This window comes from Bombina bombina, chromosome 5, assembly GCF_027579735.1.
Source record: "Bombina bombina isolate aBomBom1 chromosome 5, aBomBom1.pri, whole genome shotgun sequence".
NCBI classification, from domain to species: Eukaryota; Metazoa; Chordata; class Amphibia; order Anura; family Bombinatoridae; genus Bombina; species Bombina bombina.
Window position 1 is genome coordinate 1,052,944,210 of NC_069503.1, and position 17,997 is coordinate 1,052,962,206.

General features: G+C 40.0%; 1 protein-coding gene across 1 annotated transcript in view; it reads right to left on the reverse strand.

The window, feature by feature from the left end:
- Positions 1 to 5,027: 5,027 nt before the first annotated feature.
- MRPL13 (mitochondrial ribosomal protein L13) overlaps positions 5,028 to 17,997 on the reverse strand; it is a 236,538-nt gene continuing 223,568 nt past the window's right edge. Inside the window, exon 7 of the mRNA XM_053715324.1 lies at positions 5,028 to 5,429. Within this exon, the coding sequence (XP_053571299.1) occupies positions 5,405 to 5,429 (25 nt within the window). The 3' untranslated portion in view covers positions 5,028 to 5,404. The remainder of the gene's footprint in view (positions 5,430 to 17,997) is intronic.

A 17,997-nucleotide genomic window follows, 5' to 3' on the forward strand; every position in this document is an offset into this window, starting at 1 on the left:
GAAGTATTTGGGCAAAGACCTCCGGATGAAGTTCCCACTCCCCCGGATGAAAAGTCTGACGACTTAAGAAATCCGCCTCCCAGTTCTCCACTCCCGGGATGTGGATTGCTGACAGGTGGCAAGAGTGAGACTCTGCCCAGCGAATTATCTTTGATACTTCCATCATTGCTAGGGAGCTTCTTGTCCCTCCCTGATGGTTGATGTAAGCTACAGTCGTGATGTTGTCCGACTGAAACCTGATGAACCCCCGAGTTGTCAACTGGGGCCAAGCCAGGAGGGCATTGAGAACTGCTCTCAATTCCAGAATGTTTATTGGCAGGAGACTCTCCTCCTGACTCCATTGTCCCTGAGCCTTCAGAGAATTCCAGACGGCACCCCAACCTAGAAGGCTGGCGTCTGTTGTTACAATTGTCCAGTCTGGTCTGCTGAATGGCATCCCCCTGGACAGATGTGGCCGAGAAAGCCACCATAGAAGAGAATTTCTGGTCTCTTGATCCAGATTCAGAGAAGGGGACAAGTCTGAGTAATCCCCATTCCACTGACTTAGCATGCATAATTGCAGTGGTCTGAGGTGTAAGCGAGCAAATGGCACTATGTCCATTGCCGCTACCATTAAGCCGATTACCTCCATGCATTGAGCCACCGACGGGTGTTGAATGGAATGAAGGGTGCGGCAAGCACTTTGAAGTCTTGTTAACCTGTCCTCTGTCAGGTAAATCTTCATTTCTACAGAATCTATAAGGGTCCCCAGGAAGGGAACTCTTGTGAGTGGAACGAGTGAACTTTTCTTCTCGTTCACCTTCCATCCATGTGACCTTAGAAAAGCCAGTACTAACTCTGTATGAGACTTGGCAGTTTGAAAGCTTGAAGCTTGTATCAGAATGTCGTCTAGGTATGGAGCTACCGAAATTCCCCGCGGTCTTAGTACCGCCAGAAGAGCACCTAGAACCTTTGTGAAGATTCTTGGAGCTGTAGCCAATCCGAATGGAAGAGCTACAAACTGGTAATGCCTGTCTAGAAAGGCAAACCTTAGATACCGGTAATGATCTTTGTGAATCGGTATGTGAAGGTAAGCATCCTTTAAATCCACTGTGGTCATGTACTGACCTTCTTGGATCATGGGTAAAATTGTCCGAATAGTCTCCATTTTGAATGATGGAACTCTTAGGAATTTGTTTAGGATCTTTAAATCCAGGATTGGTCTGAAAGTTCCCTCTTTTTTGGGAACCACAAACAGATTTGAGTAAAACCCTTGTCCCTGTTCCGACCGTGGAACTGGATGGATTACTCCCATTAACAATAATTATTGTATGCAGCGTAGAAACGCTTCCTTCTTTGTTTGGTTTGTTGACAACCTTGACAGATGAAATCTCTCTCTTGGAGGAGAGTATTTGAAGTCCAGAAGGTATCCCTGAGATATTATCTCTAGCGCCCAGGGATCCTGGACATCTCTTGCCCAAGCCTGGGCGAAGAGAGAAAGTCTGCCCCCCACTAGATCCGATCCCGGATCGGGGGCCCTCAATTCATGCTGTTTTAGTGGCAGCAGCAGGTTTCCTGGCCTGCTTGCCCTTGTTCCAGGACTGGTTAGGTCTCCAGCCTTGTCTGTAGCGAGCACCAGATCCTTCTTGTTTTGGAGTAGTGGAAGTTGATGCTGCTCCTGCTTTGAAATTCCGAAAGGAACGAAAATTAGACTGTCTAGCCTTAGGTTTGGCTTTGTCTTGAGGCAGGGCGTGGCCCTTACCTCCTGTAATGTCAGCGATAATTTCTTTCAAACCGGGCCCAAATAAGGTCTGCCCCTTGAAAGGTATATTAAGTAATTTGGACTTAGAAGTTACATCAGCTGACCAGGATTTTAGCCACAGTGCTCTGCGCGCCTGAATGGCGAATCCGGAATTCTTAGCCGTAAGTTTAGTTAAATGTACTACGGCTTCCGAAATGAATGAATTAGATAGCTTAAGTATTCTAAGCCTGTCCGAAATGTCGTCCAGCGTAGCTGAACTAAGGTTCTCTTCTAGAGACTCAATCCAGAATGCCGCTGCAGCCGTGACCGGCGCAATGCTAGCAAGGGGTTGCAATATAAAACCTTGTTGAACAAACATTTTCTTGAGGTAACCCTCTAACTTTTTATCCATTGGATCTGAGAAGGCACAGCTATCCTCTACCGGGATAGTGGTACGCTTAGCTAAAGTAGAAACTGCTCCCTCCACCTTAGGGACCATCTGCCATAAGTCCCGTGTGGTGGTGTCTATTGGAAACATCTTTCTAAATATTGGAGGGGGTGAGAGCGGCACACCGGGTCTATCCCACTCCTTAGTAATAATTTCAGTTAGTCTCTTAGGTATAGGAAAAACGTCAGTACTTGTTGGTACAGCAAAATATTTATCCAACCTACACATTTTCTCTGGTATTGCAACTGTGTTACAATCATTCAGGGCCGCTAACACCTCCCCTAGTAAAACACGGAGGTTTTCCAGCTTAAATTTAAAATTTGAAATATCTGAATCCAATCTGTTTGGATCAGAACCGTCAGCCGCAGAATGAAGCTCTCCGTCCTCATGTTCTGCAAGTTGTGACGCAGTATCTGACATGGCCCTAACATTATCAGCGCACTCTGTTCTCACCCCAGAGTGATCACGCTTGCCTCTTAGTTCTGTTAATTTAGCCAAAACCTCAGTCATAACAGTAGCCATATCTTGTAATGTTATTTGTAATGGCCGCCCAGATGTACTGGGCGCCACCATATCGCGCACCTCCCGAGCGGGAGATGCAGGTACTGTCACGTGAGGCGAGTTAGTCGGCATAACTCTCCCCTCGTTGTTTGGTGAAATTTGTTCAATTTGTACAGATTGACTTTTATTTAATGTAGCATCAATACAGTTAGTACATAAATTTCTATTGGGCTCCACTTTGGCGTTAGTACAAATAGTACAGGTCTCATCCTCTGAATCAGACATGTTTAACACACTAGCAAATAAACTTGCAACTTGGAAATATTAATCAAGTAAAATACAATGAAAAAACGAACTGTGCTTAAGAAGCACTGAAGATATATAACAGTTGAAATCAATAAACTTTGTAAAACAAAACACAATTTAGCAAAGGCTTGTTCCCATTAGCAAAGAATAACTAACCCTGATGGCATAAAAAAGTTAAAGAATAAACGTTTTTTATCACAGTCAACTACAATCTCACAGCTCTGTTAGATTACTTCCCTCAAACAAGCTTTGAAGATCCCTGAGTTCTGTAGAGATAAACCGGAACATGCAGGAAAAAACAATGAGCTTCTGACTGAAATTTTTGATGCGTAGCAAAAAGCGCCAAAAAAGGGTCCCACCCCCTCACACACAACAGTGAGAGAGATCAGCAAACTGTCATAATTAGATCAAGCAACTGCCAAGTGGAAAAATAGTGCCCAAACATTTTATTCACCCAGTACCTCAGAAAATGAAAACGATTTTACATTCCAGCAAAAACGTTTAACATAAATTAGTAAAAAGCCTGTTGCTTGCAAATAGGCTAAAGTTTATATACACAGTGTAATTCCAGTGAAGTACCATTCCCCAGAATACTCAAATGTAAAATATACATACATGATATTATATCGGTATGGCAGGATTTTCTCATCAATTCCATTGTCAGAAAATAAAAACTGCTACATACCTCTTTGCAGATTAACCTGCCCGCTGTCCCCTGATCTGAAGTTTACCTCTCCTCAGATGGCCGAGAAACAGCAATATGATCTTAACTACTCCGGCTAAAATCATAGTAAAAACTCTGGTAGATTCTTCTTCAAATTCTACCAGAGAAGGAATAACACACTCCGGTGCTATTAAAAAATAACAAACTTTTGATTGAAGAAATAAAACTAAATAAAATCACCATAGTCCTCTCACACATCCTATCTAGTCGTTGGGTGCAAGAGAATGACTGGGAGTGACGTAGAGGGGAGGAGCTATATGCAGCTCTGCTGGGTGAATCCTCTTGCACTTCCTGTTGGGGAGGAGTAATATCCCAGAAGTAATGATGACCCGTGGACTGATCACACTTAACAGAAGAAACATTAACTTTTTACAAACTTCGGGTTTCTCACTGAAATGATTACTTACCACTTGTGCTATTATGGCACAGATGATCGTAAAAGCTTCTCTGGGATCCCGTTTGTTCAGAAATAGCAGACATAAATGGCTTTGCCATTGCTTTTAGGTAATTAGGCCGCTAATTGCAGCTGTGCACCACACTTCAATTATTCCCCATAGTGAAGGAGTTAATCAGGTTGCTTGTAAAGTAAATTTTTAGCTTTAGTGTAGAGATTACCCTCCCGCCTGACACTTCCCAACCCCTGATCCCTCCCAAACAGCTCTCTTTCCTCCCTCACCCACACTGGTCACTACCATCTTAGGTACTGGCAGACAGTCTGCCAGTATAAAGAGTTAAGGGAATTTTTAAAAAAATATTTTCTCAGTGTAGTATCTCTCCCTTTACCCTCCAACCTCCCTGATTCCTCCGACACCGCTCTCTAATCCTCCCCCCCCTCTGTGTCCCCCATCTTAGGTGTACTGTCAGCTGTCTACCAGTACCTATAAACCACTTTAATATATTTATTTTAAAAATTTAACGATCTGGCTATATATGAAGTCAGATGCGATAAGCTCAGGAACTCCAGCTCTCGGCTGTAACTTAACAGCCGAGACTGCTGATGGCAGATTCGTCTGAAGAGTATAGGCTAGAAGGAATGCCCTGTCATTTGCAACCAAAAAAAAAAAACGATAAACTGACCAAGGATGGTTTTTCTCCAAAGTCAACAGTGGATCTTGAGCGACTCACAAGATTTAAGGGTCAACTGCTGCAAAAGTAGCCTCTTGTTATTAGTAGATCACTAAACACACAAATCACAACGTTTCTATGCTGTCTGCTCGTAAAGCTCAACAACTAAGGCTTATAGATTGAATACTTTTTTAAATAGGCTTCCAGTTACATTTTAGCAATTTTCTCAATTAGATTTCGAAGGAAACAAAGTTGTCATATGGTTTGCATCTAATCAAGCTTTTATTTATTTACTTATATTACATAGATTTCTTCCGGATCTTATGAAGGTTTTTTCCCTTTACATTATATTAAATTTATTTTTTTTCATTGGAAATGTCAATTTTGTATACAAAATCCAAACACAGCATCCCATTCATTCCAGCTTTGATCATAATGTTGGAGAAGACACAGCCTGAAGATGTTCAATGTTGAAGAATCAAGGTTGATTAAAAATAAACATTATCTACTAATAAGATAAGCAAAGCCATTTCCATTTTTAAATTGATACATTTATTATTATTTTTAAAAAAAGGTAAATCTAGCATTTTTAAGCATGAAAACAAGATGCCATTTAGTTGCGTTCTTTCTACTGTCCAAGTTACTTCAATCTGAAGTCAGCAGGCCTGGAAAGAGAAAACAAAAATATATTAATTACAAATACATTAAAAGTCTTGGGACTATTTTCATGCATCTAAGATCAAATGTATATTCACTAGCTAACTAGTTAATACCACAATATGAGTTCATACTTTAAAAAGCCAAGAAATTTGGTACTCATACCCCAAACCCCTGGGAGATCTTTGTGACATCACCGACGATACAGCTGACATCATTAATATTATGCAAAACAGAAAGAGAAGCAGTCTGCCAGGAACGAACAGCAGCTTCAATAGCTTGTTCTATGGCCCAGTTACTCACAGAGGAAAACTTTCATCAATATTATTACTGGTGACATCATTAAGTTATATAAATATCCTATGGGGATGGTGGGATTAATTTCTGAGTACTCTTGCTTTTGAAAATTACAGCAATAACTTATAATGCAGCAGAACAGATTTTTTTTCAGCACACCTAACCGATCTGGCACAACCCCCCCCTCCTTTTAAATTTTGTAACATACCTTTCTTTAATTTATTTAAAAAAAAACAGTATAATTTTTTTTGATACAAATCAAATTGTGGATTAGGAATATCCTGGCAAGCTTACTCAACAACAAAAACATATTATGCTTACCTGATAATTTCATTTCTATCTGTGAGAGGAGAGTCCACTGCTTCATTCATTACTTGTGGGAATTAAGAACCTGGCCACCAGGAGGAGGCAAACACACCCCAGCCAAAGGCTTAAATACCTCCCCCACTCCCCTCATCCCCCAGTAATTCTGCCAAGGGAACAAGAAACAAAAAAGCTCCCAAAAGCTGCTTCCGCCGAAGCAAAAACATCAAATATGTAAAATGTTGCAAAAGAATGTAAAGAGGACCAAGTAGCCGCCTTACAAATCTGCTCCTTAGAAGCCTCGTTCTTAAAGGCCCAAGAAGAGGCCACAGCTCTAGTTGAATGAGCTATAATCCTCAGGAGGCTTATGTCCTGCCGTCTCAATGCGAAATGGAGAAAACTCATCAGCCAAAAGATAAGGAAGTCGAAGAGGCCCTTGACCCCACGCTTCCCGGAAAGAGAACAAACAGATAAAGAAGTTTGTCTACATTCCTACGTGGCCTGAAAATAGGACTTCAAGGCACAAACCACATACAGAATTACGTTGAAAGGAACCACAATCTCTTGATTGGAGTTGTGAATTGACACAACCTTAGGAAGAAAACCAAACTTGGTTCGTAGAACAACCTTATCAGCATGGAAAGCCAGATAAGGAGGGACGCATTGCAAGGCAGTAATCACAGATACTCTGCGTGCAGAAGCAATAGCACGTAGAAAAGGAACCTTCTATGACATAGTTTAATGTCTACGTCATGCATAGGTTCCAATGGAGCCTGTGCAAAACCTAAAGAACAAGATACAAACTCCAAGGAGGAGCAATAGATCTAAACACAGGTCTGATCCCAGCAGAGCCTTAACAAGTGACTGCACATCAGGAAGCTCAGCGAACCTCTTGAGAACAGAATAAGTAGGCCCTCCACATCTTATGATAGATGCGACGAGCAACCAGCTACGAGCTTGAATGAGAGTAAAAATAACACTCTCAAACCACCCTCTCTTGGCTAGGACTAAGCGTTCAATCTCCACGCAGTCAGCCTCAGAGATCTAGACATAGATGAACAAAAAGACCTTGGTCAGCAGATCCCTGCGACAAGGTAACTTCCATGGAGGAGATAACGACATCCCCACTAGTCCGCGAACCATATCCTTCGCGGCAAAGACGGAGCAATCAGCATCACTGACGCCTGCTTGATTCGAGCCACTACACTAGGAAGTAGTGGTAACGGCCGTAAAGGATAAATTAGGTTGAACCTCCAAGGCACCGCTAATGCATCTGTTAGCTCCGCCTGAGGATCCCTGTACCTCGACCCATATCTGGGTAACTAGGTAATGAAACGTCATAAGATCTTCCTCTTACAAATCTCTGCAAACACTCGGGATGGAGAGACTAATCCCCTGGATTAAAGTATTGTCTGTTGAGGAAATCGCTTCCCAGCTTTTCCTCCTGAGTCCATAGGCCCTTCCAGACAGACTCACAACCGTAGTCACAATCAGCCAGGATGGTCTTGAGACAGACAAAAACCCCAGAGAGCGATTCCTTAGATCTGTTGTCCAGAAATGAATGATGTTGAGACAGATCTGAATGATCTCCGTTCCACTGCTTCAGCATTCGCAGTTGCAACAGTCTGAGGTGAAACCTGGCAAGGAAGTGATGTCCATGCTTGACCCCATGAGACCAATCACCTCCATACACCGAGCCACAGATGGCCTTAAAGAGGTCTGGAGGGCAAGACATGTTGAAGCTAGCCTGCAATGTCTCTGGTCTGAAAAATTCTCATGTCTATGGAGACTATTATAGTACCAGGGAATTCCACCTTGGTACTTGATACAAGAAAACTCTCTATATTTATCTTCCATCTATGGGATCGAAGAAGACAGAAGAGAAATTCAGAATGTTCCACTCTCTGAAAAACTTCTTGGAGAATGCCGGGATCAACTCTGGGTGAACTACTTGGAGGTAGAAACTGGAAGTGGTCCTTGAGGCTTGGTACGTGAAGGAAGCATTCTTCAGATCTATCATGGTCATGAACTGCCCTTCTCGAACGAGGAGAAGAATGGACCTATTGCTTTTCTCTTAAACGAGGGGACATTTAAAACTTGTTTAAGCACATAAGGTACAAATCGGACGGAAAGTTCCTTCCTTCTTTGGAACCATGAAAAGGCTTTAATAGTATCCCAAACCTCTCACTGCGATAGGCACCGGGACAATAACTCCTAAGAGAACAGATCCCGTACGCACCCAGAAAGACTGAACTGCCCTTGGGTGGCAGAGACTTGAAACCTATCTTGTCACCCTGAGCTATGACCTCCAGGACCCATGGATCCTTCACGTCCCTGAACCAATTGACTGAAATGAGCAACAGTTCACAATCCAGAAGAAGACCGGGGACCGCCCTTTCATGCAGACTTAGACTCGGTGGGCTTCTTGCTCTGCTTGGATTAATTCTAGGACTGAGCCGGCATCCAAGAGCTCTTCGTTTGCTCAGGCTTAGCAGAGGACTGCTGACATGGGCTTTATCAAAACGAAAAGAACGAAAATTGTCCTTAGACTCGTTCATATTCTCTTGCAGTAGAAGGGCACCCTTGCCCCCTGCAACCGTGGAGATAATTGAGTCCAGGCCTGGACCAAACAAAATCATTCCCTTAAAGGGGAGGGAAAGAAGTCTTGACTTAGAAGTCATATCCACAGACAATGACTTGGCTGAAGCCTTAGCATTTAGGTGAATAATCTGCCTAATAGCATCACAGATAAAAGAATTAGCAACGGCCACCTCCGTTTGAAACAAATATCCTGTATGTTGAAAACAACTGTCTTAACAGAGTTTACATCCTTTACCCATGGGCTCTTAAAACGAAGAGCTATCCTCAACTGGGATAGTAATACGTTTAGCAAGGGTGAAGATAGCGCCATCCCTTTTAGGGACGGAACCTCACAACTCCATTGAGAGTCCAGGGCCGGGAACCATTTCTTAAAGGGAGAAGAGAGAAACAATCCAGTCCCATTCATTCTTAATATGTTCGCCATCTAACAGGAGCAGGGAAGGATAAGGTACCACCCTGTCCTCAAGCTCTATCCAATTTAGGAATTAAAGGTTCCTCAGGCAATTTGGCCTCTGGAACCACTGAATTCGCCAAAAAAACTTCCTTTAGAAGAAAGCGCAAATTCCTAAAACTAAAGTCTGGTTCCTCCACAGCCGGAGGTTTAGAGGCAGCAGACTCTGACTCAGAATGTTCATACTCTGAAGTCTTAGAAAGAACTTCATCTTCTGCTAACCCTATCAGTTAAATCCAATAAATTATCTGATGGAGTGCAATACGTAACCTTTCGCTTGCGCTTAGCAGGGCGAGGTAAAGCATTAAAGGCTGTCTGAGCTGCGCAGTAACGTCTGGTGAAAAATTGCCCCCTCCAGATGAAGGATCAGCAATGCAACGGGAAACTGCTAGTGTAGAGAGATAAGCATGTAGGGTACGCACCTCACTGGATGACAACTCAGAGGTGGCTTAGTGGTATTAAACATGTATGATATCACATTATCAAGGCATATGGAACATAATTGAGAAGGCGGTAAGGCCTCCTCACAATATAAACGGGAATTACTCTTTAGGAATAGAGGGCATGCCCTCTAAGTAACAGAATCCTCCATCGCTAGTGCAATAACCGGAGAACTATAAAATAAAACATTTTATTAAAAAAAATAAAAAAATACACCCTTATATCCCAATGGCTGTGGTACTCACCACCTCCCATGACCCAGACAGTAAAGAGAGTTAAGACTCCTCTCTGATAGACACACGGTCAGGAAAGAGGGAAGAATCATATGGTGCACGATGCAGGACCATCCCTGCTATGAGAAAAAGCACGCCAAGCTTGTAAGCTGCATGGCTTCCAAAGTGAAAATGAAAACTGTATATTCCATAACAGCCTATGAGCCCATAACATCTCACACATAAAAGCAGCATAAAATCAAATAAACATATAAGATTATTCCCCCATGTTCAATAATCCCCCTCAGGAGATAGTAAGCCTTGATTCTATACAGATAAAAGGAGTCACACTGTGACCCTGTCTTCTAGCATTATCATACATGTATAAAAAATGAAACAATCTTATCAGAATCTATGCCGTGGAACAGGAACATGGCCTTTCAAGTGTGACAAGTTAGTAGCATCGCTCCTGACATGGACTTGAGAGCAGAAAGCAGGCAGCGAAACTAGTCAACGCTAATTGCTAAAGGAGCTGTTAATATGAGTCGGGATGGTTTTACAGAAAAACTCCCCCTGCATCTCCGGACTCTAACTTTCACCCATGCTCTCACTGAGAGGCTGATAGGACTACTTAAAACTCCAGTCCTATTGCGAAGAGTACCCTTCCGACACTTCTCTGCCAACCTCCTGTGATGAAAGGCAAAGAATGACTGGGGGATGAGGGGAGTGGGGGAGGTATTTAAGCCTTTGGCTGGGGTGTCTTTGCCTCCTCCTGGTGGCCAGGTTGAATGAAGCAATGGACTCACCTCCCATTAAGATGGAAATGAGACAAACCGCTTACTATCCATGCAAAACTCATTAACAGAACGGCACTGTTAATTAGAAAGAAAAGCTTGATTTACTCCCAAAATGGCTTTTGGCTGTCTGACCTCAACATTGATTAATCATATGAATAACATATGTATGTTGGCATGATGGGTATACTTCTATAGTATAGTCACTTTAGGACCCCAGCATCTACAAATATTTTCATGTATAATATTTGATGGTCACCCTTGCATTATCACGATTGTCACTGGCACCTTTAAAATCAGGTTTTAAAAGGTGATAGCGTAATGGCGACTTTCATAGGAACCTATTGTAATCGGTTTTTAGTCGCACCACTGCTAAACCATCTGACTGCATCTTTTATGTTGCCATGATGGGCAGACTGTGCACCATTTTTCTATCGCTATATGGTCACTTTTAAACTTTGGCAAGTATTGTTTTTGACAATAATTGTTTCTATTGTTTGTTAAAGATCTGTTTGTATTTTGATGTGATCTGAAGCCAAGAAGGCAACTATGGGTTTCTATTGAAAGGCCTTGTATCTGCTTATACTGGATTTTAACATTACTTAAACTGTAAAGTGTGAATCCCATGCCTTGCAAAATTTCATCTGGCTTGGAGACCCTCAAAACGGGATTGTGTCTTCATGATCGTTTTATTGTAGCGGACACGCCTTCATGCAAGGTCACGAGAGTGTGGTTCAAAGTGATTACTCCTACAATGTTGAACTTGTAAACTGTAACAAGCCTTTGTGACTGTGAATTTAATAATGTAATCAAATGTTAAGAAGAAAAACACGCCATTTGTAGATGTTAGGGTCCTAAAGCGGCTTTTTCTGCATATCCCCTTAGCTGTACAGGATATCACGTACTCAACACATATACATATGTAAATGTATGCCCTGTCTACAGCCTCTACAATAGGGATGAAGGGGTTTTAATGAATTGATTCTATGTCTGTTAATAGACCTTAAAAAGTCTCCTGGTTTTATTTTTTAGAGTGTTTTGCACATGTGCAGGATAATAGACTGTTTTCAAATAGATGTAAAACAGTTGAAAAGATATCCACAATGCCCTTTTTGAGGACTTATCAAGTGCCTAGAGGTGTTGAGTTTGAAAATGTAAAACTGGCCTGGAAAAGGTGTTAAAAAGTTACTCAAAAAATAATTGTGATCTCGGAGAACATTTGGGCCCCATAGGAGAAATAGGGCTTTTAGCAAGGATCCTAAAACACAAGTGCGGGAAAGAACCAAAAAGGCCTCTGCCGATTGACTGTGATCAAGGCCATAGTGTCATGCTAATACATATAATGCACTTTTAACCAGAAACATTGCAACAGAATATAGGAATATGGATATCTTGTGCATGTAAACTTGTCAGTTTTATTCACAGACACTACTCTCAGCATATTGACTATAGAAGAATTTCCTGGTATGGACTGATACGTGAAAAAAATGGCTCTCTTAGTTGTACTAGATGTAACCGCATTATTTCATGCCTCTGATTTCAACAGCCATATAGTAAAAAAAACGTACCCCACACACTTACTGGACTTGCATTGCCAAATTGGTGGATTATCTTCTTTAATTTCTTTTACCTTTTGCTTTAAAACAGGAAACTAACTAATGATAAAATAATATCTAGAATGACTAAACATTGCTCAGCATTTATCTTGCTATTTAGACTGGATATTCTGGACAACCTGCGGCCAGGCACTTTTTTAAAATGGGGAAAACAGACAAAGACCTCATAATATTCCCCACTGGGAAGGCTGGAATAATGGATATAAACATCTCCAGTTAGAAGGAAGGATTTACAAACAATACAAATATACTCCTTCAGATTAATAATTTAAAATACTGAATTCCAGAAAAAGACCCCCAGACAACGTTCAATAGCATAAATAAAAAGAGAGAAGCGCTCAACCTGGGAACGAACAATAGCATAATAGCTTGTTCTATGGCTAGTTACCACCCAAGAAGCAGCCTCTTTTTGCTCAACATGTGGCTTTCAGTGGCAGCCAGTGTTTCACCTACGATGAATTATTTATTATCTATGCATCTACCAATATATGGCAAAACACTGTTTACATCACTTCCCATGTGTCTGTTACTGGTCAAACATCTGATGTAGAACAAGGCAAAATAATCAAATTTAGGGATTTCCCTTAGAGTTCTGAAAACAAAGTGCCTCCTCAGATATAAACTCTTTGCACAGACAAGAGGGAATGGTTAGCACCACCGGTAATCTTAAGAAGTTTGATTCCGTTTGACTGCAAACTGACAAGACTTTAAAATTAAAACTATACAATCTTTGTAGTGTCTATCAAAGTAATTCAAATGTATTGTGTTCAATCAGAAATTCTAATTCTTAAAGGGACAATAAACACTTTGAGATGATAATATAAAATGATAAATCATATATAGAAAAAATAGTCTGCAATATACTTTTATTATTTATGTTGTCCCTTTTTCCTGTAATTGCAGAACACTGTAAGTGCAGAAAACTGTTATATTCCACACAGCCATTGGCTACACACTCTAGTGACCTATTTATAACTGTCCCTAATTGGCCACAGCAGAAAATGTAACCTAAGTTACAACATGGCAAGCCCATTGTTTTATAGACACTAAAACTTTACACTTAATTTGTCAATAAACAGCTAATTGAACTTTAAAAAATACATCTGCATGTTATTCTCAGACTAATCTTTACTTTAAATGCATTATTCCACCTAGCATTTATTTAGTGTTTTATGTCCCTATAAGTTTCTAAATAAATTTAGTTCGCACAATCTATGTCCGTACTATTATGTAAATTATTTACTATACATCACAAGCATGAAAAGCAGGATCTTAATGGTTTAATCTTTCTCCACTCTTACATTGTATAATAAATTTCAATGGTTTATTTAATACATATATATTAAAAAAAAAATCAATCTCTCTTTATAGACTCCGACTGGCTATACTTTGTAAAAATACTGAAACGGCAGCACTAATCTTTATCTGCACAACACACTATACCTATAATTTATCCTGTATTTATTATCTTGTTGGTTTGCACACACGTGGCAAATCCATTAAATGACAGTGATAATTGTGTAAATGCATATTTTAGGTTGTGAGTACAGAAGATGCCAAATAAATAAATACTATTCAGGGCAGCAAGTACTACAGGTTTGAAAATGTCTCTAGACCAAACTTCAGAGCATCTTTGTTAAAGGGACAGTCAACACCCGACACAACCGGATTCCATATGTTTGTAACGCAAACTAAGATCCACCTGCACCGGCTCCCTTCTCTATTACCTCTATCCTTGTCCTAGGAATCCTTCCAAATACATACTTTAATGAAGTCAAAATATGGCCGCCAAACTCCCCCCACGGTTACGTACTGACCTCTTTCAATCCATCCTCCAATCAGAATGGAATCCACGGTCAGATTCTTCAAACTCGTTCACGGCGTTTCGCGCATGCGTGATTCAATAGGAACCAAAAAAGCAGAACTTTATTATCCCCAATAGTTTCCGACGTATTATATTTTTAACAGTATCGTTTTACTTAACACCGATCTAATTAATTGGATGCGCCAAGTCCGATTGCTGTGTACGATCTGACTAATTTACAAATGCGCAATGACATATCATGCGCGTCATCAATCCCTTCATGAACGAGCGTGATTTGGAAGTGAGATGGGGATTGAAGGATGAGGGGGAGGAGTTTGGCAGCCATATTTCGACTAGAGTAACGTATGTATTTGGAAGGATTCCTAGGACAAGGATAGAGGTAATAGAGAAGGGAGCCAGTGCAGGCGGATCTTCATTTGCGTTACAAACATATGGAATCCGGTTGTGTCGGGTGTTGACTGTCCCTTTAAGCAAGATTTCAGCAAGGTGCAACATAAAATGTAAAACGCATAATTTAAGTGTTTCCTCGGGCTCAAACTTGTTTCATCCTCATTTTTTTAATATTCACTACAAATAAAAAAAAAATCTTTTGGCAATATAAACTAGCAATTAAATTTTTTAAAATGAAATTATAGTAAGCTTTTGTAAACTTTGCGATAGCTTTCTTCTATAATAAGGAATCATTAAAAGGGATTGTAAGCCTTGAAAAATAGTTATAACCATCAGTGCTTAGCCTTAAAAGCTTAAGGGGACAGTATACTATAAAATGATTTGCCAAAACTTTCAGACTCCCAGGCTTCCTTATTTTTCTGTTCTTAGAACATTTTTCTCCATTATTTTTTACATGTAAAATCTTCAATCCAAATATTTAAAAGGTACAGTGTATTGTAAAATTGTTTTTCCCTTAATGTGTTTCCAATTTTTGTATACGGAAGAGCTGGTTTTGTTCGCTGAAACTGCAACCCATTAAAATAGCTCCTGCTTGTAGGGAAATCAGAACAGCTTATTTTATTACTTTCTGAACACACATATGCTTCTTTATATCATCTCTGTCTGTATACCAAAGCCCAATACTTAGAGCATACAATTGAAAATTATTATTGTATTACTTATCTCTCGTACCTCCCACTGGGAGTGTACTTTCTTCAGTTGACTATGCTAAAACAGATTTTCTATAGCCTATACTTAAAAGACCACTTAATGCAGTAGAATTACATAATTAACAAGTTCATAATAAAAAAGACAATGATTTAACACCTACTCTGAATTTCAAATAAGCAGTAGATTTTTTTTCTGACACATTTATTTTTTTCTCCCATTTTCCGGCCCCTTGTATCATGTGACAGACATCAACCAATCACAGACTAGTATACGTATACCCTGTAAACTTGTGTACATGCTCAGTAGGATTTTGTTCCCCAGAAAGTGTGCATATAAAAAACTGCAAAATGTGATAATGGAAGTAAATTGGAAAGTGTCTTAAAACTGCACGCTCTTTCTGAGTCATAAAAATTTATTTTGACTTGAGTGTCCCTTTAAGTATAGAAACTTTCAGTATAGGTAGGGATGCCACAGCAAAAACATAATTTATGTAAGAACTTACCTGATAAATTCATTTCTTTCATATTAGCAAGAGTCCATGAGCTAGTGACGTATGGGATATACATTCCTACCAGGAGGGGCAAAGTTTCCCAAACCTCAAAATGCCTATAAATACACCCCTCACCACACCCACAAATCAGTTTAACGAATAGCCAAGAAGTGGGGTGATAAAAAAGTGCAAAAGCATATAAAATAAGGAATTGGAATAATTGTGCTTTATACAAAATCATAACCACCACAAAAAAAGGGCGGGCCTCATGGACTCTTGCTAATATGAAAGAAATGAATTTATCAGGTAAGTTCTTACATAAATTATGTTTTCTTTCATGTAATTAGCAAGAGTCCATGAGCTAGTGACGTATGGGATAATGACTACCCAAGATGTGGATCTTTCCACACAAGAGTCACTAGAGAGGGAGGGATACAATAAAGACAGCCAATTCCTGCTGAAAATAATCCACACCCAAAATAAAGTTTAGCAAGGGTAGAAATAGCCCCATCAACTTTAGGGATTTTGTCCCAAAATTCCAATCTGTCAGACGGCACAGGATATAAATGCTTAAAACGTTTAGAAGGAGTAAATGTATTACCCAATTTATCCCATTCTTTGGAAATTACTGCAGAAATAGCATTAGGAACAGGAAAAAACTTCTGGAATAACCACAGGAGCTTAAAATACCTTATCCAAACGTTTAGAATTAGTATCAAGAGGACCAGAATCCTCTATTTCTAAAGCAATTAGTACTTCTTTAAGTAAAGAACGAATAAATTCCATTTTAAATAAATATGAAGATTTATCAGCATCAACCTCAGAGACAGAATCCTCTGAACCAGAGGAGTCATCAGAATCAGAATGATGATGTTCATTTAAAAATTCATCTGTAGGGAGAGATGTTTTAAAAGATTTTTTACGTTTACTAGAAGGAGAAATAACAGACATAGCCTTCTTAATGGATTCAGAAACAAAATCTCTTATATTATCAGGAACATTCTGCACCTTAGATGTTGAAGGAACTGCAACAGGCAATGGTACTTTACTAAAGGAAATATTATCTGCTTTAACAAGTTTGTCATGACAATCAATACAAACAACAGCTGGAGAAATAGCTACCAAAAGTTTACAGCAGATACACTTAGCTTTGGTAGATTCAGCACTTGACAGCGATTTTCCTGTAGTATCTTCTGACTCAGATGCAACGTGAGACATCTTGCAATATGTAAGAGAAAAAACAACACATATATAAAGCAAAATTGATCAAATTCCTTAAATGACAGTTTCAGGAATGGGAAAAAATGCCAAAGAACAAGCTTCTAGCAACCAGAAGCAATAAAAAATGAGACTTAAATAATGAGGAGACTAAAGCGACGCCCATATTATTTGGCGCCTAAATGCTTTTTGCGCCAAAATGACGCCACATCCGGAACGCCGACATTTTTGGCGCGAAATAACGTCAAAAAATGACGTAACTTCCGGCGACACGTATGACGCCGGAAACGGAAATAGAATTTTTGCGCCAAAAAAGTCAGCGCCAAGAATGACGCAATAAAATGAAGCATTTTCAGCCCCCGCGAGCCTAATAGCCCACCGGGAAGAGTCAAATTTTTGAAGGTAAGAAAAAATGGTTAAATCAAAAATGCATTATCCCAAATATGAAACTGACTGTCTGAAAATAAGGAAAGTTGAACATTCTGAGTCAAGGCAAATAAATGTTTGAATACATATATTTAGAACTTTATAAACAAAGTGCCCAACCATAGCTTGGAGTGTCACAGAAAATAAGACTTACTTACCCCAGGACACTCATCTACATATAGCAGATAGCCAAACCAGTACTGAAACGAGAATCAGCAGAGGTAATGGTATATATAAGAGTATATCGTCGATCTGAAAAGGGAGGTAAGAGATGAATCTCTACGACCGATAACAGAGAACCTATGAAATAGACCCCGTAGAAGGAGATCACTGTATTCAAATAGGCAATACTCTTCTCACATCCCTCTGACATTCACTGCACGCTGAGAGGAAAACCGGGCTCCAACTTGCTGCGGAGCGCATATCAACGTAGAATCTAGCACAAACTTACTTCACCACCTCCATCGGAGGCAAAGTTTGTAAAACTGATTTGTGGGTGTGGTGAGGGGTGTATTTATAGGCATTTTGAGGTTTGGGAAACTTTGCCCCTCCTGGTAGGAATGTATATCCCATACGTCACTAGCTCATGGACTCTTGCTAATTACATGAAAGAAATCAGCTATTTCAATTGATGATATAAAAGGTAAAGGAGCCATCTGTAAACAATTTAATACACTCTAGCAGGTAAAATGGATCATTGGGAACAATTAACAGGGAGAAAAAACAACAAAAGGTAAACTATCCCTTTAAAAAATACTTTGACAGAAATAAACACTCAATATATTGCTTGTCAATAAGCAC